The sequence below is a fragment of the Lygodium microphyllum genome, chromosome 5 (assembly GCF_053477565.2).
Source record: "Lygodium microphyllum isolate KBCC chromosome 5, Lygodium_microphyllum_v1.1.10, whole genome shotgun sequence".
Lineage (NCBI taxonomy): Eukaryota > Viridiplantae > Streptophyta > Polypodiopsida > Schizaeales > Lygodiaceae > Lygodium > Lygodium microphyllum.
Window position 1 is genome coordinate 14865848 of NC_141139.1, and position 27554 is coordinate 14893401.

The window sequence follows — 27554 nt, forward strand, 5'->3', positions numbered from 1 at the left end:
AAGGTGTAAAACCTAGAGATGGCCTAACACCTAGAGAAGATCGATCTATGTTAACCTTGGGAATAAAAAAGAGCCTAGAGATGATCCTAAACCTACAATGCAATACAAAGAGTAAATAGGATCTAAGGTGGAAGGTCCAACTATGGAGTCTAATCATAAGCTTCTAAAAGCACAAGCAAGAGAACTCAAATGCATGTTTGAGGAGGGAAGGATGGAAGGGATTCGAGAATGAGAAGCACCAACAAACATAACAAAACAGAAGGTAAAGTAGCATGCATACTTGTGTGTGTTTTGCAGCATCTAAAGCCTCCCATATTTACATTCGCATATTGGTATAGGTTTGGATCTCCAAAGTAGTAGCTGCTTCATCCATGATAGGAGTGAAGAGAGGAGTTTTGGCTCATGCAAATAGAATGGATCATACGAACTTGACAACATGTCTACCTAAGATGAAGTCATTGGATCACCAATTGTCTTGAAAGTGATACATCCTCTGCAACACAAAGGTAGCCATTCTCACCAACCAAATGCCCCCAATTGCACACAGGCGTGCAAGATAATCTTTAGAGAAGCACTAGCTCTAATACCATGTGAAGATACACTAGGGTTTGCAAAGAAAACATTGCGCACACACAAATGCCACTAACGCATAGTGACCTCATGCAAGAATGCAAAACACAATAGAAGAAGAAGAATCCGATAATGAATCTAGTAACGAGATAAACAATGGAAGGAAGAGACATAGATAAAATGAGTGCAAGGAGTGGAGACTGTCCAACAACCACTCTCTCGTGGGGGTGGGCTGAGGGATTGTGTTGGAGCATGTCATACTCCGAGTATGGACCTCGAGAGCTGAAAACCACCAATGTTTGAGTACAAATCTGATGCAAAGAGCTGAAGCAGTAGAGCGGCAGGTTGGACCTCAAAACAAAGTGTTGAGGCTGAGGATGACAATACACAACAATCTATTGCCTCATTATAGCCTCTATCAAAAGTGCAGCAGCAGGCAAGCCAAAACACAGCCACCATGAGGTGAATGATGATAGGCAACAGTCAAATGGTCAAAACACAGCCTCCAAGATGGGATGGGCAGCAAGCAAGGTGTGTTAGAGATCAGTCATCCCCTGGGCTAGCATTCCTCAGGTTACCATTGGTGCAGTCGATTCTCTTCAAGGTACTCTTGGAGGGCATTATTTATTATTCCTATCAATCAATGGCATTTTCAGTAGGCACAGTGTACGGGTAGAACTATATGGATAGTTCCATCAGACAGGCAATGATGCCATGTGGCAGTTGGAGGATCAGTCGCTGATTATCTTTATTCATTATTGATGTAGTCGGCAGCTTTTTGATCAAGTTGGCTAGTTTTATTGGCCGCATATATTATTTTATTGTATTTATTTCCTCCTATTTAGGCCTACTTGGCAGCCTACCCCTCTCACTTGCTTTTTAGGTGCTGGTGGGAGAGAGAACTCGAGAGGATACATCAATAGCCCTTGTATATCTGCCCTCTTCATTTCAACATAGGTTGACCGCAGTTTTCTGCTCTCTTTTCTCTCTCCCTTTCTCTCATGTTCATCTTTCTTTCATTCTTGTCCATCTGCTTCCGCATTCACTGCACTCTAAAATGGTATCAAAGTAGCATAGAAGGGCTGATTGATTGTGGGCAGACCTTATCAAGAGGATTCTTCGAAACAAAAGTTTGAGTTTTCAATCTTTGGAGGCTGCAATGAACAAGTTGTGCACGGAGGAGGAGCAAAGTTGCTGTTTTTTGCAAGTCCTTGCTATTCGTGAACGAAAGGCTGTGTTTTCAACCTTTTCCTGCAGATTTTGAGTTTTCATCACCTCCGACGAGTGAAACTCTTTGAGGACAAGCAAAGAAAGCCCTAGCAAGCATCGGCACCATGCACAGAGTCAAAAGGGACTGGCATTGTTTTTGTGCAGCTCATTCCATTTACAATGTCAATTGAAATTGACGTGGAGTTTCAAGCTATTATGGACCATACGGTCCCCTGTTGCCCACTCTTCCTTTAGATCAAAAGCTTGATGGGGAGAATTACCGCATATGGCATGTAATGATACTTGCCATATTGGAGTCTTATGATTTGGTGGAGCTCATTACCAAGGCTTTAGATCGTCCTATAGCTCATGATGCCTCCAAGCTTTCTATAGATGAGAAAGCCAAGTTGACAAAGATACACGCTCAGTGGGATAAACTAAATGCTCGCATTTGTTCTTTCCTCTTTCTCTCCTGCACTCCAAGCGTCATTGCTCATATCGTGGAGCTTGATCAGATGTACAATCAAATGATAGTGATGAAGTGGGTCTCTCCGGAGGTTCAGATGAGGACTTTGAATCCTAACAAGTCTTCTTCTATGTGGGATCATGTCAATAAGCCTTGGCAATTGCAAATGTAGGTCCAGAACGCAAGGAAGGTGATTGCCTCAAAGGGCATGGCAAACTCTTCCTTTTTAGTTACCGCCCCAATTCAATGCATTTTACCCCACCTTGATAGCTTCAGGGCGGTCAGAGGAGGGATTGACAAGTTAGTCCCCCCAAAAGAAAGGGAAGGAACAAAAGGAGGACAAATAGAAGGATTCCACTTGTCACATCCGTGGCAAGACAAGTCATTGGAAGAAGGATTGTCCTAACAAGGAGAAGAAGGAGAAGTCTTCAAAGAGCAATGGCTGCTCCCTCATCAACTGCCTTCCTCCACTTGGACGAGATTGAGACGACGACTCCTAGGGCTTCTAGTGGATTGTTGATAGTGGTGTCTCTCGGTAAAATGACTCCTTCTGCAACAGGAGTTGCATATTTACAACCTTCGCATGGATAGATTCTCACTGTGGCAATAGCTCTTCTATCCCTATTCAAGGGAGGGGTAATATACAGCTTAATTCAAATGGGCAAGGTGGTACCCATACTTCAAAAGTGCTTTATGTGCCAAGCTCGGGTTATCATTTGCTTTCGATACACAAGATTTGTATCATCGGCCTCTTGGTTGAGTTTGATGAGGATTCCTTTCGGATTCTTGATGATAAATCAAGAGAAGTACTTACTTCTGGTTATGAGGAGAATGGAGTCCACAAGCTAAGGTCTCCTTCTGCCTTGATCTCTCTTCTTCTTACCTCTCATATAGAGTCCAAGCTTTGGAGTGTTGAGAAACCCTTCACCCGCAATTTGCATTTTTGTGTTTTTGCGTTTTGCGTTTAGGGTTTGCAGCCCCAAAAAGGGGCGCCATCCTAGACTGACTATGCCTATTTATAGGCCACTCTCTCACTCATTCTTTACGGCCAATTCATTCAATCCGTCACCTCTTCTCTCCAGCCTCTCCACTACCCTCACACCCCTCCACGAGGATATTGCAGTTCATGGTTCGTGGTTGTCTTCATCATCTTTCTTATGCTACAGCACCCTTGTTCCCTCGTATCACATTCACTCCATGATTCAGATCTTCATCATTCCATTCATCAGAGTTTCTTCTCTCTTCTCTTCTCTTCTCTTCTCCATGTTTGCCAAGTTCACTCCGTGTTTCTCCCCACCAACCCTACTGTCTCGCTAGTATGTCATCTTTTGACATGGTATCAAAGCTGGATCAGCTCAAACAGCGCCAAAGATCCTCCATTCCAGTGAAGGCAAAGACCAATGGTGGATTCGGCATCCACTTCTCTTTTTCTTCCACCGCATCAACATCTCGTTTTTGCAGGTTTCAGGTGTTTTCAGCTTGCTGCCCACACCCCTTTCCCGGAGGACATTGTAGTCTCAGCTGTCCCTTGCTGTCATTTACAGTCTAGCGCATGTTTCCAACCTTCCACCCGCGTTTGCAGCTGTTTACAGCAGAATGACTGTTGCTGATCACTCTTCATTCAGAAAACAATCTCGTTTTTGCAGATTTCAAGTATTTCAGCCTCCTGTCCACACCCCAAACACGGAGGACATCGCGGTCCAAGCTGGCCATTGCTGTCTACAACAGTCTGGCGCCTGATTCCAACCTATCACACACTATTCGGAGCTGATTTTAGGATGTTATTTCTTTGCCCTCAGAGGGGGCATCTACTTCTTCGACTTCAGCGGGGGCCCCTTCACCTCCCACCTTAGAGGGGGAACCTACTCCACATGAAGTTCTTCACCCATCCTCTACTTTCTTGGGGTGGCTGTCTTCAACCAGTCATCTCTTCCACTGATACCCAGGATCTTCAGGTACCACCTTGATTGGGACCTCGGAGGTTCAGCCGTGACTTGGTGACGAGGCTTTCATATTCCTTCCAGCATGGATCCACGGAGCTAGTGGCTTCTCTTCTGAGGTTGAGTTTCGGATTCTCCAATTCACTCTGTCTAATGTTCTTTACTGTAGGTTTCCTTTGCGGTGGAAATCTTGGATCTTAGGGGTCCTCTACATCTTCTTGCCTTGGTCACTTTGTGGAGTGCTCAATTCGGCCACCTAAATTATGATTACCTTCAAAAAGCTTTTAAGGGATAGTTTGTTCGAGATACGTTGAACATTTTGGTGACCCCAACAGCCATGTGCATCTTGCATTCATGGAAAACAACATCGTGATGCCATTCCCAGCAGGCTTCGAGAGGCGATCTTTAGCACGCTTGGAGCTTGTTTCTACAAATCTATGTGGACCTATGAAGACGGAGTCCGTTAAGGGGAGCTTGTATTTCATGCTAATTGTGGACAATTTTAGCAAGATGACATGGGCTTATTTTTTGTAGCTAAAGTCAGAGGCTTTCTCCCACTTCAAGGATTGGTTACTCTTTGAGAAGAAGAGATGATCAAATCAAAAACTGAAGACTTTACGATTGGATAAGGGAGGAGAATTTGTATCTAATGACCTTGTTAGGTTTTGTGCATATTGTGGTATCCACTAGGAGTTTGCAAACATAAACACATCTCAAGAGAATGGCATAATGGAGTGGAAGAACCACAGTGTGTTTGATATGGCTCACACCATGATGGAGCATAGAGAGATACCTCAATGTCTTTGGGCTGAAGCTGTGACTATTGCAATCCACATCCTTACTCGATACCCCACTTCGACCACACGCACCATGCATATCACTAGAAGCAGGGGCGGCAACCTACTTGCTAAGGGGTAGCCAAGCCTAGCAAAGAGGAGGGACAACAATGATAAGAGTGCACACTAAATGTGCAAATGATAGATGAGGATGCATGACCACATTTCCTTACGTAGGGGTGTAATGTATAATTCTTTTTGGAGTTGTTTTTGCGAATCTAAATTAGGTTTAAATGCATATTTTGTGTTGATTGAAGCCCTTGATTTTGGTTGCTCAACATTGAGGAATTGCCGCACAGGGTTTTGTGCTAATAACAAATGTGGGCTGCTTTGGACGATGTAAACTTGTTGTCGGTTGCATGCAAGCTGTGGGCATCCTCCTCTCTGCTCAAAGGTCACTAACATTGCTGTTGGCAGTTATCTTGGACTGTCTGCAGGTGCTTTCTTCAATTTTATGCAAAGAATGCATGTTTTATGGCAAACACAATTAAATCTAATGCTTAAGAGCCACAACTAGTAAGAGCAAGGAAGGCTGATCTTTGAGAGCAGGTACTAAATAACAAGTTGCTAATTACGGACTGCTAGTGGCTAAAGCTCCAAAGCACTTTCAAGTTCTTTGTATCCAATTGAAGCAATTCTCAATAATCTTATAGTATCATTAGGGGCACCAAGGTTTGGGGCCAATATGTCTTCCATCCCTTTGGATAGGAGCATTCTAACTCCCTCTGTGTGAAGTGTCTTGCTAATTTTGTGATTAAGTGCTTGCATATTACCCATTGCATCTATAAAGACTAGTTTCATAGCTCTTGATCCTTCTAGAGTAATATCTGCTCTAAACCAAGAGATTGAACAAGAGAACTACAACAAACAATGATGGAGCTAGCAAGCACCCAAAGTATTCTTGGTTTGGCAGCATCATAATAAGAGCTTCCCATGATAGGTTTAGCTGGTTTTCCACTAAGGGAGCCAACATCAATAACATTGTCAAACCATAATCCCATTTTAAGTTTCCACTAGGTACTTTCAATACAATGGGTAAGTTTCTTAAGTTCTTCATGTTGAGCAAAAAAATGCATTAGCTTTACTTAAACAGCCCCAAAACTTGCTTAATTAATGAATAAACCTAGTTTATTTAAAAGAAACGCAATCCTAGAGAGTTTCTATGTCCCATAGGCACAAACCCACTTGGGAGGGCCCAAACTTTCTATAAATAAGTATGCTGCCCTCCATTCAGCCTTAATCTCGTTTTTGTAGATTTTAGGTGTTTCAGCTTGCTGCCCACACCCTGTGCAGAGGACATCTCAGTCGAAACTGTCCACCTCACCAACTCATTACCCCTGCCCTGATCCTTGAGATACAAGAGTTCGAGGTTCAATAATCATTCACTACATAGTGTGGTTGCCGCATGAGCATTGTATATTCAGCAGTTATATCACTTCAATTATTTTTTGTGTTCATTGTCTCTGAGTACCCTAACCCTAACTATGTTCTTTTATCAATCTATGCTTTGTCGTATAATTGTTATTTGTGTTTCTGTGTCAGAGTATTTCTTTACATGGTATCAAAGCTTGGTACTCTCTGAGAAACCTAGGCCTTTGATCTGAAAGCTCTCCGCAAGAAGCAAAAACAACAATAGGTTCAAATGACTTCAAACACATCAACACCAATTCAGTCCCCAAAACAACCTATGCCAAGAACCGAGTGAGAGGATAGAACAACTTGCTCCACAAAGTACATGGTGGAAAACACTGCTGACAACTCGAAAGAAAGGTTATACAAGCTTTCCACTGAAGAATATCATGTGATCATGGACTTTAGACGAAAGAAGATTGAGGAGCTCGATCGAAGGATTGCCCTTCAGAGAAGATACTCCAATGAAGGTATGCATGAATTTCTCTCTTCAGATACGCATAAATCTGATGATATTGCAAGGTTGTTGAGACCTCCCTCAAAGATGGGCCCTCCTGTTGGAGAAAGAGATCCGGAGTATGTTCCATTATTTCATCCTCTTTCGTCCACTCTGGTACAAGGTACTTTAGATTCATCTTTTGTTCCACCTTTTGTTCCTTCGTCTTTTACCTCTTCTACGTTGCAATATGCTGGTAGAAATCATGAGAAAGATAGAATACAATCAATTGACTATGGAAAAGGTTCTCTTGAGGACCAATTCTTGTATGTTAACACACGTCGTGGGGATTATACGAAAAAACCAAGCATCTCTTCTTCTACCCTTCCTTCTTTTCAATTTACTTCTCAAAATCAGAATGAATTTGGTGTTCCTATTTCTGCATTGCATGGTGCATCGTCATTTCATTTTCAATCATTAAATGGTAAAAATTTAACAAAATGCATCTGCACCTTTCACACCACAAATTCAAAACCCACCCATCCCACCACATTCTTCTGCTCCTCCACTTCCCTTTACACCATTTACATTCCCCTATCAAACACCTCATGTTGCACATCACACCGCACCGGGGGGTTATGGAAACATAGGCACCACCTTCAGGACCTCATCCTTTCCTCAGTCAGGTGGTGTTCCACCTTCTTCTCACACACTTTCGGGATCATTGCAGCCTGGGTATCTTCCCCAGTCTCTCCCAACTGTGGATCAGTTGGTACCACAGCTTGCCTCTATAGCATTACCTAGTGGACCTCCTGGTCATTCTATTGTGCCCCAGCCTTTGGATAGGGCTATCGTGTCCCAATGTCTCCATCTCCCTTATGGAGACATTCATGTTCCAGTGCCTCCGCATCAATCGGCACTCACTGGACACTCCTAGTCTATTTCTGCCTACCTACCTTTTCCCCCTCATTCTTCCTATCAAACACACCCACCACCACCATCTTACCCTCCACCTCCATCTTATCCCACTTTCCCAACACCTCATGGTTCCACCTCATCTTCTACCAAACATGCTTTCAATGATAAGACTCGTTTTAACGAGTCAAAATTTACCACTTGGTCGAACTTGATGAGACATGTCTTTAACTCCCAAAACCTATGGGATCTTGTACAGAGGCTGGAAGCCCAACCTGATCCCGCACTTGTTCTATACGAGGTTGTCCGCTCGTAGAAGGTTAGGAATGCCTCCGCTATCCTTGAGTTGATGCAAGGCCTATTGCCTAAGTTTCATTCTCAACTTCAACATTTTGACTTAGCATCAAAACGATGGGCACACTTGACTGACCGCTATGCGGCTTGGGATAGGACCCGTCGTATAAATCTTGATCATGAGCTCCAACTCTTTAAAATCACTGACCGGGATAACTTGAAAGTCAAGTTGGTTGAGTATCAGTGACTTCCGAATTCTCCACTACGGGAACTCCCAAGTCCTCTGACGATCAAGTCACATTGTTTTTCAACAAACTCCCAAGAAATACTTCAACTTTGTGAAAGGTATAGTTTCAAAGCCTACCATGCCTACTTTCTATGAATTTGAGTATCAGTTGTTGCGTTACGCACGGTTGTTCAATCAATTTGATATGAACTCTTTCTTAGAGGGGGCTCTTGTTGCTCATTCTCAGAAGGGGCAACAAGGGAAGGGCAAACAAAATCAAACCTCCACTCAAAATCAAAAACAAAATCAATCCGAGTAATCATAAGGGAACTCCTAGTCACAACTCAAACAAGGGTGGCAGAATATACCTAAAAAGAATAGGTATTGTCTACATTGTCAAAAGGCTGGTCATTTTGACGACAAGTGTCAATTAAAGGCAAGAGGCATAGCACCCAAATCTAAGTCTCCAACCCCCGCCCCTCAATTGAGCAACCCCCAGCAAGGGAGACAAGGTGATGGCAAGGGGCAATTTGAAGGTCAGACTCATACTGCCACCGCTCAGCCATTTCAATCGACAATGCTCTCAACTCCAGAGGGCTTGTCTGATTAGTCTACAAATGTCCACATCATCTCCATAGAGACAACAACTGCGAGTCTTGTCCACATCTATGAGTTGCCTCCCAATGAGGTTACCGCAGAGATCCACTCGTCACAGTCGAGTACTTCAACTACTGTTTGGATTGTGGACAATGGAGCTACACATCACATGACTCCTACAGAGGACATTTTTCGTACCCGAGCCCCTGCAGCCGGGCAAGTCCGCGTAGCAAACAACTCCTCGGTCAAGATTCAAGCTCAAGGTAGCGTTGGTTTTGCCACTGACAAGGGTCCGAATCTGGCTTCGCTGAACAATGTATACCATGTCCCCCAACTTGGGGTGCACTTGTTATCTATTCAACAGCTTTGCCAGTTGGGAAAAGACGTTTTCTTTAAAGTGACCACAGTCGAGATCCTTGACTCTCATATTGGTTTAGTGATTGCTCGGGGTAAGGCACAACCTAATGGCCTTTACCACATGACACACTTTCTGACCAAGCCGACAGCCGAGGGCTCCGTGTTCCATAGCTTCTAGGCATTAGCCACATCTCAGGAGCCTACGAGCAATGAGTGTCTTTGGCACTTTCGCTTAGGGCATATTGGTTATGACTCTCTTTATGAGTTATCCAACCATCAGCTTGGCTGAGGGCCTTCCTCGCCTAAAACTAGCTCGCGATGTCTGTAAAGCTTGTCAGCTCGGAAAGCAGCACTATACCCCATTCCCTCAGCAGTCCACACATCGTAATAAGAAGCCTCTTAGATTGATTCGTGTTGATCTTTGTGGGCCAACATCCACTGCCACCTTGAATGGCGCATTGTACTTCTTTTTGATAGTGGATGATTATTCTAGATACATGTGGGTGTACTTCCTCAAGCATAAGTCCGATGCTTTTACCTATTTTTCTGCTTGGGTGTTGCTGGTTCATAACCAAACTTGTCGTCCTGTTGGTTGCATGAGGAGTGATAGCAGTGGTGAGTTTATCTCCCACGAGTTTTCCGAGTTTCTACTGAAGCATGGCATCTCTCGCCAGCTCACCTCTACTAGCTCTCCCTCTCAGAATGGAGTCGTAGAGCATAGGAACCGAACAGTCATGGAAATGGCAAACTCTTTGCTGTTCGCAGCAGAGCTTCCTGAGCGCCTTTGGGTCAAGGTTGTTAACACTTTAGTGTACATCCTCAACCGGTGCTTGACTGCGGCTCTTCTTTAGAAGAGCCTGTATGAGGCATTTTTTGGCTCTCGGCCTGTCATTTCCCACTTCAGAGTCTTCGAGTGTCGTACCTACACACACACGCTTGATGATACGATAGGAAACCTCACTCCTTGAGCTAATCTCCTTATTTTTGTCGAATATTCCTCTGAAGCGAAAGCCTATCATTTGTTCAATCCTCGGACAAACAAGGTGATCGTTAGGAGACACATTGAATTTCGACAAGAGGAATATCGTGCAATCCTCTGCTCAGGATTCCGATCCTATTCCTCATTCCACATCATCAGATATCATGCCTACTAAGCCTGGTCTACTTTCTGCTCCTGACATTCCTGCAGATTGTTCATCTCCCAAGCACCCTCCAAGAGACTCGTTACCTCGCTGGTACCAACAAACCATGCGGGATTCGGAGATCCTAGCACCAGATTCCACTTCGGAGAGATCTAGAAGATCTACCTGGTTTGCTCATCAGGCTTCATTTGGGACACTGTTTATAGCCGATTATATAGCGCATTCTAAGACGAATACATGGCAGGAGACTCTTCAACACTCTCAATGGTGAGAGGCCATGGAGAAGAAGCTCCAGAGTATTAACCAAAATGAGACTTGGCCATTGGTGGATCATCCAAGCCAGAAGAAAGTCATCGGGACAAAGTGGATTTTCAAGACCAAGCTAAAAGCTGATGGAACTTTAGATAAGTACAAGGCTCATCGCCTTGTCGTGCAAGAGTTTCGACAAAAGCATGGCATCGATTATGAAGAGACCTTTGCTCCTACTGCGCGATTGACATCTTTCCACTTGCTTCTTGCGCTGGCCGCTCACCACAGTTGGCCGATATATCAGATGGATGTCAAGAGTGCCTTCCTGAACGGTTATTTGAAGAAAAAAGTCCATGTGGAGCACCCACTAAGCTTTCCTTCAAGGAACCCAAGGAATAAGATATTCTGCTTGCAGAAAGCTCTTTATGGGTTGAAGCAAGCACCACGATCTTGGTTCCATAGGATGGATGAGTTTTTACGAACTCATGGATACCATTCTACCCCTTATGACTCGAACTCATATGTTCAATCTACTACAGAGGGGGTCATTTATATCCTGCTATACATTAACGACTTACTCATCACAATCTCAAATTATGCTGCCCTAGCATACATCAAGACAAAGCTTAGTGCTACTTTTAACATAATAGACCTTGGTTTGTTGTCTTATTTTTTGGGAATGGAGATGGTTCGTTCTAGGGGATGAATTTTTGTGTCACAACAGAAGTACGAACTTCAGCTAGTGGAACAACACACTTCGGATCAGACACAACCTGTTGGTTAATTCATACTAGGCCAGATTTAGCTAGCTTAGTTAGCATACTCGGTTAGTATTTCACTACACCTAGGATATCACATTGGATTGCATGTCTTCTTGTGTTGCATTATTTACGGTACACTTACTCATATGACCTGACATATGATTTTGGTTTATGTTTATAGGAGACAATGGCGGCTTCCACAGCCGAGGTTGAGTACCGTGCTCTTTTTTATGGCACCACCGAGGCCATCTACCTGAGGAGTTTACTGGCGGCACTTCATTTCCCATGCGACTCTCTCACAGTCATCTACTGCGACAACCAGAGTGCCATTGCCCTTGCGGGCAATCCAATCATTACACCACGGACGCGGCATGTGGAAGTCCACTTCCATTTTTCCAAAGAATACATTGAGCTAGGATGGATGAGGTTTTACGAGCTCATGGATACCATTCTACCCCTTGTGACTCGAACTGATATGTTCAATCTACTACAAAGGGGGTCAGTTATATCCTGCTATACATTAACGACTTACTCATCACAATCTAAGATTATGCTGCCCTAGCAAACATCAAGGCAAAGCTTAGTGCTACTTTTAACATGATAGACCTTGGTTTGTTGTCTTATTTTTAGAGAATGAAGGTAGTTCGTTCTGAGGGATGCATTTTTGTGTCACGGCAGAAGTACGCACTGCAACTAGGGGAACAACACACTTCGGATCAAACACGGCCTATGGTCACGTCTCTTGATCCTACTGTCCACTTATCGAAGGATACCCTAGGACAGCCCTTCGATACATATACCTATCGCTCTGTTGTAGAAAAACTTCCTTGGTTAATTCATACAAGGCCAAATTTAGCTTACTCAGTTAACATACACGATGTAAGCCAGAGACAATGGCAACTTCCACGGCCGAGGTTGAGTACCGGGCTCTTTTTTATGGCACCACCGAGGCCATCTACCTGAGGAGTTTGTTGGCGGCACTTCATTTCCCATGCGACTCTCCCACAGTCATCTACTGCGACAACCAAAGTGCCATTGCCCTTGCGGGCAATCCAGTCATTACACCACAGACGCGGCATGTGGAAGTCCACTTCGATTTTTCCAAAAAACACATTGAGCTAGGCATTATCTGCCTAGAGTTTGTGTCCACATCCAACAATTTTGCAAATATTTTCGCCAAAGTGGTCAACCGGCCGGTTCTTCAATATATGTTACCCAGGATCGATTTGGATACACCATCCCCTACTTCAGATTAACAAAGGTGCTTCCCTCTTGCTTTTCCTTCCAGTTTGAGAGGGAATGGCTACTTCTCTTGATAGTTACAATGATTATGCTTACAGTTTTTTGGACATTTATTCGTTTATTCTTTTGTATTGTATTATGGATATTTGTAACTTTATCCACACTGTCACGATGATATAATTGTAAAAGGGCACTTGGGCAAGTCAACAATTTCCCAACGAGGACATTGTTCAAGTAGCACCGTTGCATTGCATCTTGCGTGAGCATGACATCTTGCATCACCCTTTGCATTACCCCATGCATTGGCATTCTGTTCATGTAAACATACATCTGTGCGCATTTATCCCTTTTCAGTCTTTTAGAGTGGTTGACTCTGGATCCACCATATTCGTGGCATTATCCTGTTAGCAGAGTATTTGTCAGCTCATGTGTGAGTCTGAGCTTGATCTGGGCTGGGTATTTTTATTAGGTATTTTAGGTTTTTTCTGGTGTGGCATTTTATGCCATTGGGGCATTTTTATACACCAGTCGGCCAGCTTTAATGCTGTCCGACCAGCATTATTGCTCCCCACTTTTTCAGCCTATTTATACTCAGTAGCTCCTCCTCAGTCAGTCACCATCTTCACCATCTGCAGACTCTGTGGAGAGAGGAGCCACTGCCAGTGCCCACGCAGCCAGTGACTCACTATTGTATGCGACTGTCTCGTGTTCAGATATATGGATTCCATTTCCCGTGCATACATCTGAGTTCTCATCTGTATCGTGTTCTTTCTTTTCTCTTTTTGTCTTGTGTTTCAGCAGTTTATTTCAGCACATGTTTATGCTTCCACCGCTGCTCCACTTCTGAAATGGTATCAGTTTTCAGGATTTGTGTTTCTGCTGTGTTTTCTTGCTGATTTCAGGACTGTTTTGTACCCCTGCTGATCAGACGACTGCTGTTGCAGCCAAGCAACCTGTTTTGGGGCTATTTTCAGCCTGCGTTTTTTGCAGTTTTGCCATCGCCTGCTGCCGCCGCACCCTCTGCTGCCTACGCACCCTCTGCTGCCTGCGTTTTTCATCCGCAGCTGCTGGCGACAGTTTTCTACCTGTTTTTCTCCAGTTTACAGCCTACATTTTGCTGATTCAGCATCTCTCGTGGCTGGGCGACTGTTACTTCAGGCCGTTTTCTCTGTTTTTGGCAGTTTTTGACTGATTTTTTGACTTTTTGCAGCAGATTTTGTCTTCTATTGATCAGATTTTGGGTTCTATTACATGTGAACTCTCATTTTCTGTAGTCTATGCTTGTGTTTTGGCTGTGTTTCCTCTCTAAATTCCATCTCTTCTCTACTTCTCTTCTTATCCTCTCCATATGGCTCCTCCGTGCACTTCCACTGATGATAAGTTACATGGACTTGATTATCTCACATGGAGTGCTGTCATGAAAGCTTGGTTTGTGCAGAAGCGACTATGGTACATCGTCTGTGGAGCTATTGCTCGACCTCTCCGTCCTTTTCCTCTTCCTGAAGACTTTGATGAGGACAACCATGAGGAAGCGGTGCTCACATGGGACTCGGACGATGCCCGTGCTTACTCGGCGTTGCTTCGCTGTATTTCTAAAGCGGTCTTACCAGCGGTTACCTCCTGTAGGACATCTCCTGAAGTATGGCAGAAGTTGCAACAGATGTACGAGGCACCTTCCACCATGCGGGCCGTCACACTTTATGGCCAACTCCAGCAGATGAAGTTTGAGCCGAAAGATACTATTCAGTCTTTTCTTCTTCGTGTTACGCAGGTACGGAACCAGCTTCAGTACATGCAATCTGCTCTTCCCGAGGTGCATCTTGTCGGGACGGTCCTCTACAAGCTCCCCCCGGAGTTTGATGGAGTGGCCAATGCTTTGCGGGCGCAGACATCATCGACTCCTGTCAGTTTTACACATATGACCTCGATGCTTCTTGAGCATGAGGCATCCTTGAGATTACAGGGGCGGCTTCCGGCACATTATGGAGGTGAGGCTTATGTAGCTTCAGAGAGGGGTGACGGGAAGAAGAAGTCAAAGGCCCAGTGTTACCACTATGGCAAGAAGGGACATTTGCGAAAGGACTGCAAGAAGTTAGCGGCTACCAGGAAGAAGGAGCAGAAGATGAAGCGGGATGCTGACTCTACCGATGAGTCCTCTCCTTCATCAGACTCCGACTCCAATCCTCCAAACAAGGTGAAGTCCAAGGCACGGAAGGGATCCTCTTCTTCGGATCACGAGAAGGGCTTGGTGGCCCCGTCCTCGGCTGCTGTCTAGTGGTAGTGATGAGGTCATCCCTCACGACTCTCTTGTGCCAGAGAGGAGTGTGAGCGGGTGTTCAGATGGGGCAACCGCGCCTCATCTATATTTTTATACAGGTGCACATGTTGCAGAGAGGGACGTCCCTGACGCATCGACTTCAGTCTGGCGGAATCAAATCCTGGAGCTGGGATTGACATCCAGGTTCATGCTGAGCTGGTTATCTGACAGAGAGCGGAAGGCTTTCGTCTGGAGCTCACATGAGGGGACACTTTGGCGGTCTGGCCAAAGGCAGGGAATCCATGGTCACCTATGTTCAGAGGCATTTTTGACAGGATGGTCTTGTATGCTACTGCGAGACATTGATGATGGACATAGAGGCATGCTATGATCTTCTCTATTTTCAAGTGTTTGGTACGATCGACATTGACATCAGGTTCTCTCCAAGGCACCTTGGTGGTGGCTTGATCACCCACTGCTTGGGTATCCATGGTTCTACTTGCTGGTTCTATGTTATATAGTTTCTGATCCCTTTTCATTGTACTCTTGTATTGTATCAGATCACTCATGATCTGAGAGAGGGTGTTAGCAGAGTATTTGTCAGCTCATGTGTGAGTCTGAGCTTGGTCTGGGCTGGGTATTTTTATTAGGTATTTTAGGTTTTTTCTGGTGTGGCATTTTATGCCATTGGGGCATTTTTATGCACCAGTCGGCCAGCTTTAATGCTGTCCAACCAGCATTATTGCTCCCCACTTTTTCAGCCTATTTATACTCAGTGGCTCCTCCTCAGTCAGTCACTTCATCTTCACCATCTGCAGACTGTGAAGAGAGGAGCCAGTGCCAGTGCCAGTGCCAGTGCCCACGCAGCCAGTGACTCACTGTTGTATGCGACTGTCTCGTGTTCAGATATATGGATTCCATTTCCCGTGCATACATCTGAGTTCTCATCTGTATCATGTTCTTTCTTTTCTCTTTTTGTCTTGTGTTTCAGCAGTTTATTTCAGCACATGTTTATGCTTCCACCGCTGCTCCACTTCTGGCATATCCATGGCAGTCTCTGAGGCAATTTTTCCTTAGCTTGCTTGTCTTACTTGCTTCACATATTTGCTATATCCACAACTTTGCCTTATTCTTCTTCATCGACACCCAATAATGGTAGGGATAGTGTGCTTGTTTTGTGAAGGTCTTGGGTGACCATCCTTTATCATTCTCTCGTTTGGGGCACGGATACTCAATAGGATGAAAACCGATTTAAACCCACACTTAGTGCTAAATCTATCAAATTCAAAAAAAAAAAAAAAACACTGTCCATAGCTAATTCCATCCGCCTTTGTAGGGCTTGGTAGGCTACTAAGCAGCCGATGTGTACCCTTTGCCCGATACCTTGTGCTCTTTGGGGTGATCACTTGGGCTCCCTTGGTAAAATAACCATCGCCTCTATAGTCTTAGCAGACCATTAAACAGCCGCACGCACCCTTTGTCCAATGCTCTAGCAACTTTGGGGTGGGATGCCTTGGGGTAAAAGATCTTTCTCGTGGCACTGTTGTTGGGCCTGAGAGGGGGTGTTGAGCTAAAAATGCATTAGCTTTACTTAAACAGCCCCAAAACTTGCTTAATTAATGAAGAAACCTAGTTTATTTAAAAGAAACACGATCCTAGAGAGTTTCTGTGTCCAATAAGCACAAACCCACTTGGGAGGGCCCAAACTTTCTATAAATAAGTATATTGCCCTGCATTCAGCCTTTAATCTCGTTTTTGCAAATTTCAAGTGTTTCAGCTTGGTGCCCACACCCCGTTTCCGAAGGACATCTAAGGCGAAGCTATCCATTGATGTCTACATGAGTTGGCGCCTGTTTTCCAACCCTCTTCGCACAGTTTGGAGCTGATGATCCCAACCAAGCGATTGTTGTTCCTGCACAAACCTGCTGCCATACAACCTATCACGTCATCACAACCTCTACATTTTAGCCCATGAGGGTAAAACGCACCCCTCCCCCCTCAAATGGAAAAAATAGATGACAAGGAACCTACAAGCCTTCATGAAGACTAGTGCCCTTAATAGAATAGCAAAAAATTCTTCAATACAACATAAGCATGGTAGTTAGATACGATTCATTTAATGTGTTCAATCCATGGACTTAGTAGGATACCAAATGAACATTAAAAATGTTAGATAAAATTTGGTGTTTCATACAACCGTTAAAAAATACATGGGAAATTAAGGATTAGTCTAGTAAATGTTACTTGTTTTAACATGAGAGTAGCTACCCATGAGATAGAGTCTTAGGTATTGTGATAGAGAAGGTGATAAGAGAGATGGAGGTGGAGAAAGAGAGAGAAGGTGGTAGCCAGCACAAGATGAGGAAAAAAGAGGCACAGGCTAAGAGGTGGTAAGAAAGGAAGAGGTGGAGGTGGTGTAAAGCTTGAGAGGTTGAGATAGTGCCTAGAATAGTGAAGTGAAGTGGGAGAGTGCAGTTTTAAAGCAAAGCCAACCAAAAAACAAGCAGCAAAACAGCCTTGACGCAAAAATGGTTGAAACAACTATCAAGAGCCTTATAAGGTCAAACAGGGCAATGGTGAATTTTGACCATCTAGTCCAAAGAATGGATCCCAAATGAATCATTACAAATCCAACCAAACTAGATGAATTAGATGGATCCATCTCATTCTCATACAGAACGCACCCCTAAACACAAGAATCCCCCTTGAATAAGTTAAAAGACCTTACCTCGAAAGCTCGCTCAAGAAAGATCAATAAGTGGACAACTCTAAGGACCATGCCTACCAAATAAGTAACAAGTCACCATGTGAAACCCTAGATAACCAATCAATGCAGCTCTTGTTAAGATACCAAAGTCATTACTTCACTGTATCACATTAATTCCTATTTTGGTCTCCATTGATAGCCCCAAAAAGACTTTACTTGAATGATTTATTAGGGACTAGGCACCACCCAAGAGATACGGGTGCCACCCTAGAGAGTTTAATGACTCGTGCTTATAAATAGGGCATGGGCATTCATCCATCTACACTCCACACTTACTCTCTCATTCATTTTTTCATCATTCCCTCATCACACCTTCAACCTCAGCCCTCTACCATTGCTGTCCACACTCCCACCCTAGAGAATATCTTAGTTGGTGTTGTTGTCTAACCGATCATGACACCATACCAACAAGCGATTTCATTATGGAGGTCTTTTTTACATTGTCATCAGCTCCAGACACTCTAGATTGCTGTGTTTTGAGTCTATGCAAGCAATGTGATGGCCTATTCTTCATCATGTCTATTGCTGCATTTGCTGGTTTTAGTCCTCCCTCGACTATTACAATAGATCATCTTCATCATTATTGTGTGTTTCCAGCTCTACCATTGCTACCCCAATAGCAACGCAACACTTCCCAACGAACAAGAACTTTACGAAGGCTGCATTTGCAAGAGTTTCAAGCCGTCTACAACAAGTTACAACATCTCTACAATAGATGCCTATGTTTATGTGTTTTCTTCACTCTTGAAGGGCTGCCTATTAGTGCCTTGATAGTAGCCATAATCCTAAAGAGATTTCAGTATATCTTTTATCTCTAATAGCTCCTGAAGACTGCGCTTCGCTCCCTCTACTCCTGTCCTTCATTCTTTCGGTGCCTACTTCGACATTCCACTACTCAGAGGACTATGTTTTGCTCCCTCCATAGAGTAGCTATTTTCCTTTTCATTGATAGCTCTGCCCAAAGGACTGCATTTCGTTCCCTTCACAATGCAGATCCCTTTCAAGTGGTAGCACCCGATCAACCAAGAATGCGCAATCACCTCTAAGCTCCACTCCATTGTATCAGAATGATTCATTCAACATGATTTAGTGTTCATCCTCTATTCATTCAACTTTTTCTTCAATGTTTTTGAGTTTCTTTGTCTCAGTGCTTACTGTACACTCTGTGTTTCTCCCCACAAACCTTCATCAAGGACATTGAATTCCCTTGGAAATGACTATTAGTGTCATGGGGCCTAGGGACTTAAATGACTAAGGTTTACGGAGACTCGGAGAGTTTTAACACTTTTAGGTCCAAAGAGGTTAGAAATTTAAAATTGAGACTGGGCATAGCCAAATACAAAGTTTGGGCTTAGAAATGTTTCCCAATGTAGTTAATTATTATTGGCTGAAAATTAAGTCTAGAGGCTGAGTTTATATGGACATATTTGACACTTGCCAATTGGCTCAGTTTGGGTGCCAAGCAAGGCTGTGTAGAGCTGTTTGGGGTAGATCTAAGAGTAGAGATCTCACTTTTGGAGGAAGACATAGATGTTGTAGCACCATGGCAGCAGGACAACCAAATTTGGCGAGTATTTTAGAGCCAAAGGATAGTAGGTGACCTGATTTCCCTAAATAGGGGCTGAAATAGCAGGCAACAGCAGTGGGCTGGTCATGATGCTGACGACCTCTTTTGAGATGCCAGATTGGACTGAACAGCAGCAATTAATGTAGGCAACTGCATTAAAGGCATGATCAAGGGCAAGGTGACGTGGTTTTGATATGTTTATGTGCAAGAAATGGATGATGGTCACTGTTTGACAGCCAAATTGCAGAATTTTCTCTCCCTTGCTGCTTCTCTCCATTCTATGCTTGGTACATGTGCCAGCTAGAGAAAAAAAATGGAGACTTCAACCTCAGATTTGGGCTTGATTGTGTTGTGGATTCCTAACTTGATGTTCTCAACCTGTAGCCAACAAGGATTAGGGTTTTCATAACAGCACTGGAATGCGTACATGCATGCCTCTGTGATTAAAGAAGATTATTGGTGCAAATTTGGTAAATGGACAACGAAATAGGTGAGATATTGGGTGTATATGTAGAGTGATTTGCATGCAATTGCAAGGAGTGATTTGGAGCTTTGTGTTGCTTATAGTTGTACAAAAGGTATGATATGGTAAGCTACAATAAAATAGAATACTAAATGGTTCCTTAAGATTTTGTAAGGTAGAGTACAATATTACTACGAAAAACAAAAATTTAACTTGATTATTTCGAACTACAAATGATAGAGCACATGCATAAAGCCAAAACAACAATGCCATTAGAGTATGTAAGTTGAACACATGAGGGTGACAAGCAAAAACTTGTATTGCATATGCTACATGCACAACATGTGCTACAACTTACAAAGGGATAGTTTTCATACTAAAACGGGTAAGAGGAAAAAGGGAGGGGTGTGGTCGTACTAAATCGAACAAATACATACAATACAATAGAGCACAGATTGTAAGTGTCCATAGCACATATTGATGCAGCTATGATGTTGGTGGTCATTTATGATCTGCATACAAAGTGTTTAAGACCCTATTTGTGCCTAAATGTGCAATTGATAAAGGGGCAAATTGGATTTTGTGATTGCTCATTACAAAGAATAGCTTGATATTCCCAATATTGTTGGGAAATTAGCTCAATCAATAGCGGAAGAGGGGATCCTTGGAGAGCGTTCTTAGCTTCAAATCCTTGGAGAGGAATCCTCTCAGATTCTAGGCACTATTATTCACTATGACTATACTATCTAATTGACTTGAGATGATCTCACCATCGCCTAACCTTGTTATTCTAATGCTTTCTCCTTGAGCTTGGATGCTGCTTAGATATCGGTTCTCAGCTACATATGCTTCATTTTCTACTTCAACAATGTTCCAAGCTTGAAGGCTACTTAGATATTGATTCTCAACTACATATGCTTCATTTTCTACTTCAGCAATGTTCCAAGCTTCACAAATTTGATCCAAATCTCTAGTGTTGCTAGAGTCTTCTCCAAAGGATGGTGGTTTCGAGCATGCTTCATCGAGTCTTCTTAATAGCTCCTTTCCAATGGCTTTGGTGGCCCCATCTCTGTGCTACATAGATGAGAAGTGTCATGCTACTCCACTGGTGGTCATGTATACTGCTTAACGACGATGATCAATGCAAAGAGGATCACTATGTTCTTTAGTGGCATGGTTGGTTCTATTCGGCTAATGGACAAAGTTGTTACATTGACTCTTGACCCCTCGAATTGACTCAATTATGGTTATGTGTGAAGGAGCAAAGCCACCTTCTCCTACAAAATGGCTAGGCTAGACCAAGTGCCTTTATGGCTACTCTATTAGTCTCAGGTCTCATCCTATAATCTATACATACCCCACTCCTCTTCCACTCTCGAATTATCAAATCACATCCACTTGGAGAGAAGGAAATTGGAGATGCTACTAGTCATCCCACATGCCATCAACTATGTGGTTTGTACGGTATCTCATCGTTCATCTTATGGATTCTTTGAGTTCTGGTATTCTCTCTTTCATTGTTCATTCTTCTATGTTTAGCAACCATTCTTCCACCTCCATTGCTCTACTCATTCTCACAGTTACTCATGCCAAATCCATATAGATCAAAACCTAGAAAAACAATCAATTACTTGCAAGTAAACACACACCGTGCGTGAAAAGGATGCATCGTTCATCTTATGGATTCCATTGCCTACCCATTCATTCTTTGAGTTCTCGTGTTCTTTCCTTCACTTTTCATTCTTCTGTGTTCAATAGCCATGTTCTTCTACCTCCACTACAATACTCATTTTCGCAGTTACTTGTGCCTAATCCATGAAGATCACAACCTGGAAAAACAATCAATTGCCTAAGAGAAAACATGCTAAGGTGCAACAAATGAGTGAAGACCATTCCCAAAAATGATGGATCTCCAAACATAAGTGCATTGGAGAGAGCAATACCTACCATGCTAGAAAATTCCAAGCAAATAATAGAAAACCAAGCCCCTCTCACAATCCAAATCTTGTTGAAGATGAAGGAATAAGGTACTAATGCTCAAGACTTAATGCAAATATGCAAGAGATATCTATATCGCTTAGACCCCACAATCCAAAAATATTGAACCTCATTTACCTTGAAGACAAGTACTGAAGCAACATAGTGGCACAGCCATGTACATACCAAGAACAAAACAAGATGGTCTCATAGAAAATAAATAAAAAGGCATAAGAACCATCGGACACATATTCAATATGTGTCAAAGGGAACTCCTACACAGGGCGTTTTGGCCTAGTAGAAACTAAAACAAAGACCACATACTCTGTGAAACACATGTGCAAAACTTGAATACCACACAAAAGCCTCAAATAAGCTGAAGATGGTGGACAAAAATCCTTCTGGTACAGATCAGTCCATGCATACAGCAGCTAGCAGCTGCTAGCTTCAAAGACATGCCAAGGGGATAGCCTGCGCGAGAACGCCCTCTATCCCACAAGAAAACCCACTAATGTGTGAGGATCTTGCTGCTTGAAGGTTGCAGTCAGGTCCATGCAGTTGTCACCAAGTCAATGCCACAAAGATCAGAGGTCAAGGCAGATATTCCTTAGGAGCTGCCACCAGCTACCTAGCTTGTTGACAACACCATCACCCACCAGCCCGCCAGGTCAAAGATGCCAGTATTACAAAAGCCACATTGCACAAAAATGCAGAACACAGGTCATGCCACATTGGATATCTGCCACTTTGTCTACACAAAGCTCACCCATGCTCTACAAATCTGAAGTGTCATGCATCTTATTTGCTTCTGAAGCACCTGAGCTGCAGAGCCATCACAACAGCCTGCAACCACCACTAGATGCACCACCTGCCAGATATCAGTTTTGTGTACTTTTAAACTAGGTGCAGAGCAATTTATGTGTGCTCTGCTTGCCAACACCAAACCCACCTCAAAGAAAGTACACGGCGAGTTGCTCATGCATTTGGGCTGTGGTCCTTCCTTGGATCTGCCATCCCAATTGTATCCATGGCTGCCAACTGATTGTGAAAGTTGCACTTGCCTGAAGTAGAAGGCCTGCAACTCCATTTGCAATACTGTACTTGAGGCTCTCTAGCACCTGTCACCAAGTGCCTCTAAATTGTCTCTCAGATTAAAAATGTTTTCACCGTCGATGTGTTGAGTGCAGGTGATGGTGGATAGATGGATGGATGGATGTGCATCGCCACCTTTGCCTGCTGCTGAATGCTTGCATTTGCATCTCACTCAAATTACTGGCCCTGCTCTCTTTGCCAAATAGAACTGAAATGTTAACATTCCATGTCCTCACAAATCATGACATGCTGAGTCCCTTAATACTAGACCAGCAAATGCACGAGCTTTGATAACAGCTCACTTCACATACTACATTTATGGCAAGCCCTGCTTTCTGTGTAAAGCAACTTGGAGCACATAAGAAGGAAGATTACCCTGGACCCCAATTTTCTTTGTAGGCACACAATGAAATGCAACTGTATCACAAAAGATTAGGCTGCAAAGTGTCACTTTTGAACTCTGATGGCCCAGGGTTCGAAGTAACAGTGCTGAAACAAAAAGTTTCTCCCAAATCTACATGTGGGACATCCTATTCACACAGATGAAATGAAGCAGCAGTATTGAGAATAAGAAATGTGTGTGTTCTTAAGACAACTAGACAACTTGCTGCACACACTTTCTATGTAAGCAGAAAACAAATAAGCATGCTAGCTAGCATTGCAACAAGTCTCTACAGCACTTACTTTTTTGATAGAAGCTCTCTCTTTTAGTGTTATATGCATGATCCAACATTTCATCTTCGTCATCCTCATCATCCTCAGAAGGAATCCTTGATGTCCGTTTAGTAGGATCAGGCAAATCTAAACCAGCTTGCTGCTGGTACTGCCATTGCCTGCACCATAACACCATTATGATAACTGAGCTGCACGTGCATAGAGATTCTCACAGTATAATTCGTACACTAAAGGTTTGAAGGGCCTTCAATTATACTTGCTTATTGGAGGCAATCCTTGTGTCAGAAGAGCTTTAGAAGTATAGCCTATCTCAGAAGGCCCGTACTTTGACTGGATGTTAGACCACTGGGCAAGGTTCTCCAGTTTCTCTGCAACATTAGAATCCGAACAATATTAAATTGGGACACAAAAAATCAGTAGATGGAGAGCCAGACACATAAGACCAGCTAACATCAGTCACTACAAAAGAAAAACCATACCTTTCATTCCTTCTGCAAGTCCTTCACTCTTATACCGAACATTTGTCGGTAAATCTAAGGTCCCATTAGCCAAATTGTAGCTGTTCTGCTGGCTTGCAACATATTCTGCAGCAGGAGCATGAGGTCGACCTGCACTGATTGCAAGCCCATGTGACAAAAGACTGGTTGTAGAGGGCTTTATGTTTTTCTCCAGTGGCTGGAGAAGATCCTGTGTAGTCACTGAAGACGCTAGTCCTGTTTGCAAAATCCTTTCAGGCTCAACATTAAACAGAAAAATACAGATCCAGCCAGCCCCAACCAGTTAGGGATTTCATTCCTCAAAATTGAAAAATGTGGACTACCTTTCGCCACAGATGAAGATGTGTTCTTGCTACCACCAAGACACAAGAAATCATGGACGGTTGCTTCCTTGCCTGCTATATTAATGATAACACAATTTAGGGTTGATACTAGCCCATCAGTCCACTAGAAAGGATCTACGAAGAAGAATTGACCTTCATTTGCAGAACCTTGTTGGAAGTCGAGAACATGCAGGTCCAAGGGTGGTCTGCTGGACGAAGTCGACGTTTGCTGTTGGGGGCTTGAGGAAATCCTTGTACTTTGTGCTCCATTCTCCAGCTGAGCCATAATTCAGCTTCAGCCAGTTCACCAAGCAAATATGCAAAAACCTTCACTCCATGTTCTATTCCGTGATCTATGGCAGGCCAACTTCGTACTATGTGCCAGCAGTCCTAGGCTCGGCAGCACGCCTGAGGGACGCCAGCCCAAAAAGCAACCCAAAGTAATGCTCCCATCAACTGAGACGATCCAAGCCTTGGACACCTGAAGCTCAAGGTCAAGGCTCAAGGATTCCTAAATGCGACGGCGAAGAAGAGGAAAAGATGCCAAAGAAGAGCGCCAGACCAAGCTGTGATATGCGATTGATGACCCCGTACCAGAAAATGAGGAATGTCACAAATCGAGAGGCAAGGGAAAATGAGACTTACACGAAACAGGGGAAGGAAGAGCTAGCTATCTGCTCAAACAAAGCACAAAGGGGAACCACCCAATACCTTCCTAGAGAAACTGAACAGGGGAAGAGGAATCTACCCCAAAATTAACTACCGAATGAGTAAACCTCTCCTATGAAGATGCGGAATGACGCAATCTGCACTGTGAGCGACACAGAAATGGAAACTGGAAGGTTGGGACTGAAGACCCCGAAGAGGAAACGTTCAAGGTTGGGGGACTGTGAGAGAGAGGTTCTAAGCTTCTAGGGATGAATCGGCCGCACAGAAGGCAGAGAGACAGGAAGAGAGAGAGAGAGAGGCGCGCACACAAAAAATCCACGCACACACGGGAAGGAAAAAGAAAAACGAAAAAGCAAAACAAGGAAAGAGGAAGGGGCCGCACGTGATTCCGCGCGTCCACCGGCACGTGACGGTCGGCCGCTGACGTGGCAAAAGCCGCTCCAGCGTCAGGATTCACGCGTCCACGGACGTGGACCACCTCACTGCCGGTTGCTGCGCCCACGTGCGCGGCCTGACCCCCTCCCGCCGTCGCGCACTGCTGGCCCCGCCGGGCCCCCTCGCTCTTTTATTATGACCTCCCGCACGTGCCCTCACCTGCCCCCGCGGGCCCCGCCACCATGACGTCCCTGGGCCCCACCCGCTATATTGCCTTGGTCTCCCGAGTCCCCTCACGCCATTCCGATGAATAATAATATTCATTGTGTAATGTGTAATATAATGTAACATTGATTGATTGATTGAAGCATCTTTCAAAGGTCAGGTCTTCTCGAAAATAATCATATTATTATATTATTCATATCATTATTTTTTACATTTAAATTCAACTTTTTTTAAAATACTAATAATGGTGAGTGAGTGAACTTATGGGTGTCGAGGGGGATACTAAGAGAACTAGAGTGGAATTGAGTCTATTACGAGAAGTTTCCCATTCCAGCCTCCTTTCCCTCCCTCTACATGCAGGAAGGAGCTTTCCCCCCTCCCCTATCACACTAATGTGAGATACACAGGATACAAGAGAGAGGGGGAAGTTACCAATCTCTCTCCCTCGGGGTTGAGGGAAAGGCAAATCCACTCTCCACAAAATAGCACACATTATACCTGTACATTTGTTGCCGCAATTTGGATCTTTGCTAGCAAGGATTATGATATTGACAAGCACCACTTTCCATTATGAAAGACAATATAGACTCCCTTAGAACTTCCTTTGACCCCATGCTTAGCACCAGCATATACAACAACAGCAATCCTCTAAAACTAAATATTTCGCAACATCATGGGCAACAACAAGGAAACAACAGAGACCAAGAGCAAAGCATAAGAAGATTCTATCCCTAGTAACTTCTTCAAGAGAGAACTCCGACTCTTAGACTGGTGTATCAGTCCTAGGATGGATCATTAAAACAACATCAACATCCTAAAGCCTGTCCACACCCAAAGACTCAAAGCTCACCCACATCATGGCCAAGGAAGCCGACAAGTGAATCTAACTAGAATGGTGCCAGTTAGAGCACAAAAAAAGTAGTATACAGGACAAGAAGGTAAAATATTAATTCCAATAACAATCTCTACGAATAGACTTAGAATGTGGAATTCTAAGTATGAGAAGAAAGTAATTACTGGCCTCTACCATAAACCCAATCCACGAATTGAATATATGAGAACATGAATTAAAAATAACTGGGAGTTGTTGGGTTGTAGGATTGTGAGCATAATTACATGCCTACTAAATTCTTTTTATTCATGTTTGAGAATGAAGATATGGTTCTAGATACACTAGGAATAGGTCAATGGATAGTAAAGAAATCCTCTCTAACTCTGCTCATATGGACCCTAGATTTCTATCCCTAAACAGACAAACCAGCCAAAGGTTCTCATTTGGTTTGAATTCATTGATCTCCCTACGAATCTTTGGCCCTTGAACATGATCAATCCTTGTTGGTTCGTGTATGTCTTAATTGAAATGGATTTGAGTAAGAAGTTACCCAGCTTCCTTCTCATCTTTGACTATGATGATAATTTGATTACAAAACAACCTTCGGCATACAAAATCTCCTTAATGCATGTTTCGAATGTATGAAAATTGGTCATTTCATTAGGGACTATCCTAAACTCAAATCAAAGGACTTTGCACAAAGCAAAGATGAGAAAAAACCTACAAATGATGGATTTCAAGTGGTCCAGAGGAAAGGGAAAAAAGGAACTAATCAAAATAATTCTAATCAAGGAACTAACAAAAAGAAGGCTAGTAATAATAAGTATTTCCTCCCTCTTAATGGAGGTCCTTGATGAGTCTATAGGCCCAAATCCTATTGAGGGGAACCAAAAAGAAGGGTGTTTAAATTCTAAATATGATAATGATGAGGTTTTTGTTGAAAACACATAAAAGAGAGAGAGAATCCTAACTAAAAGTTAAATGGAAAATGTGATCATGTTGTGAGGATGATTCTGATCGATTTTAGAATCCTAAGATCTCTCTTAACCCTCTAAAAATTTCATTGGATCCTAATAAAACTTCCAAATTGAGATTCTCCAAAGAGTGTGAAAGTGAAAGTAATCCCTTCTCAAACGGTAAAGAAGGTGCAAGGAAAGGTAAGAATAAGAAATGAGTCCCATAATC

The 27554-nt window shown here is 43.4% G+C and overlaps 1 protein-coding gene across 2 annotated transcripts in view; it reads right to left on the reverse strand.

The window, feature by feature from the left end:
• The window catches only part of LOC148035524 (uncharacterized), a 38248-nt gene extending 12996 nt beyond the window's left edge, over positions 1–25252 (reverse strand). Inside the window, exons 1-5 of one of the 2 annotated variants that reach the window (XM_087677478.1) lie at positions 24437–25252; positions 24269–24340; positions 23928–24161; positions 23705–23816; positions 23458–23606 (exon numbers count right to left, since the gene is read on the reverse strand). In XM_087677478.1, coding sequence (XP_087533604.1) covers positions 23458–23606; positions 23705–23816; positions 23928–24161; positions 24269–24340; positions 24437–24554 — 685 coding nt within the window. In that variant the 5' untranslated portion in view covers positions 24555–25252. Of the gene's footprint in view, positions 1–23457; positions 23607–23704; positions 23817–23927; positions 24162–24268; positions 24341–24421 lie in introns of both variants that reach the window. The other variant, XM_087677477.1, reaches the window with a different exon arrangement.
• Positions 25253–27554: the final 2302 nt, after the last annotated feature.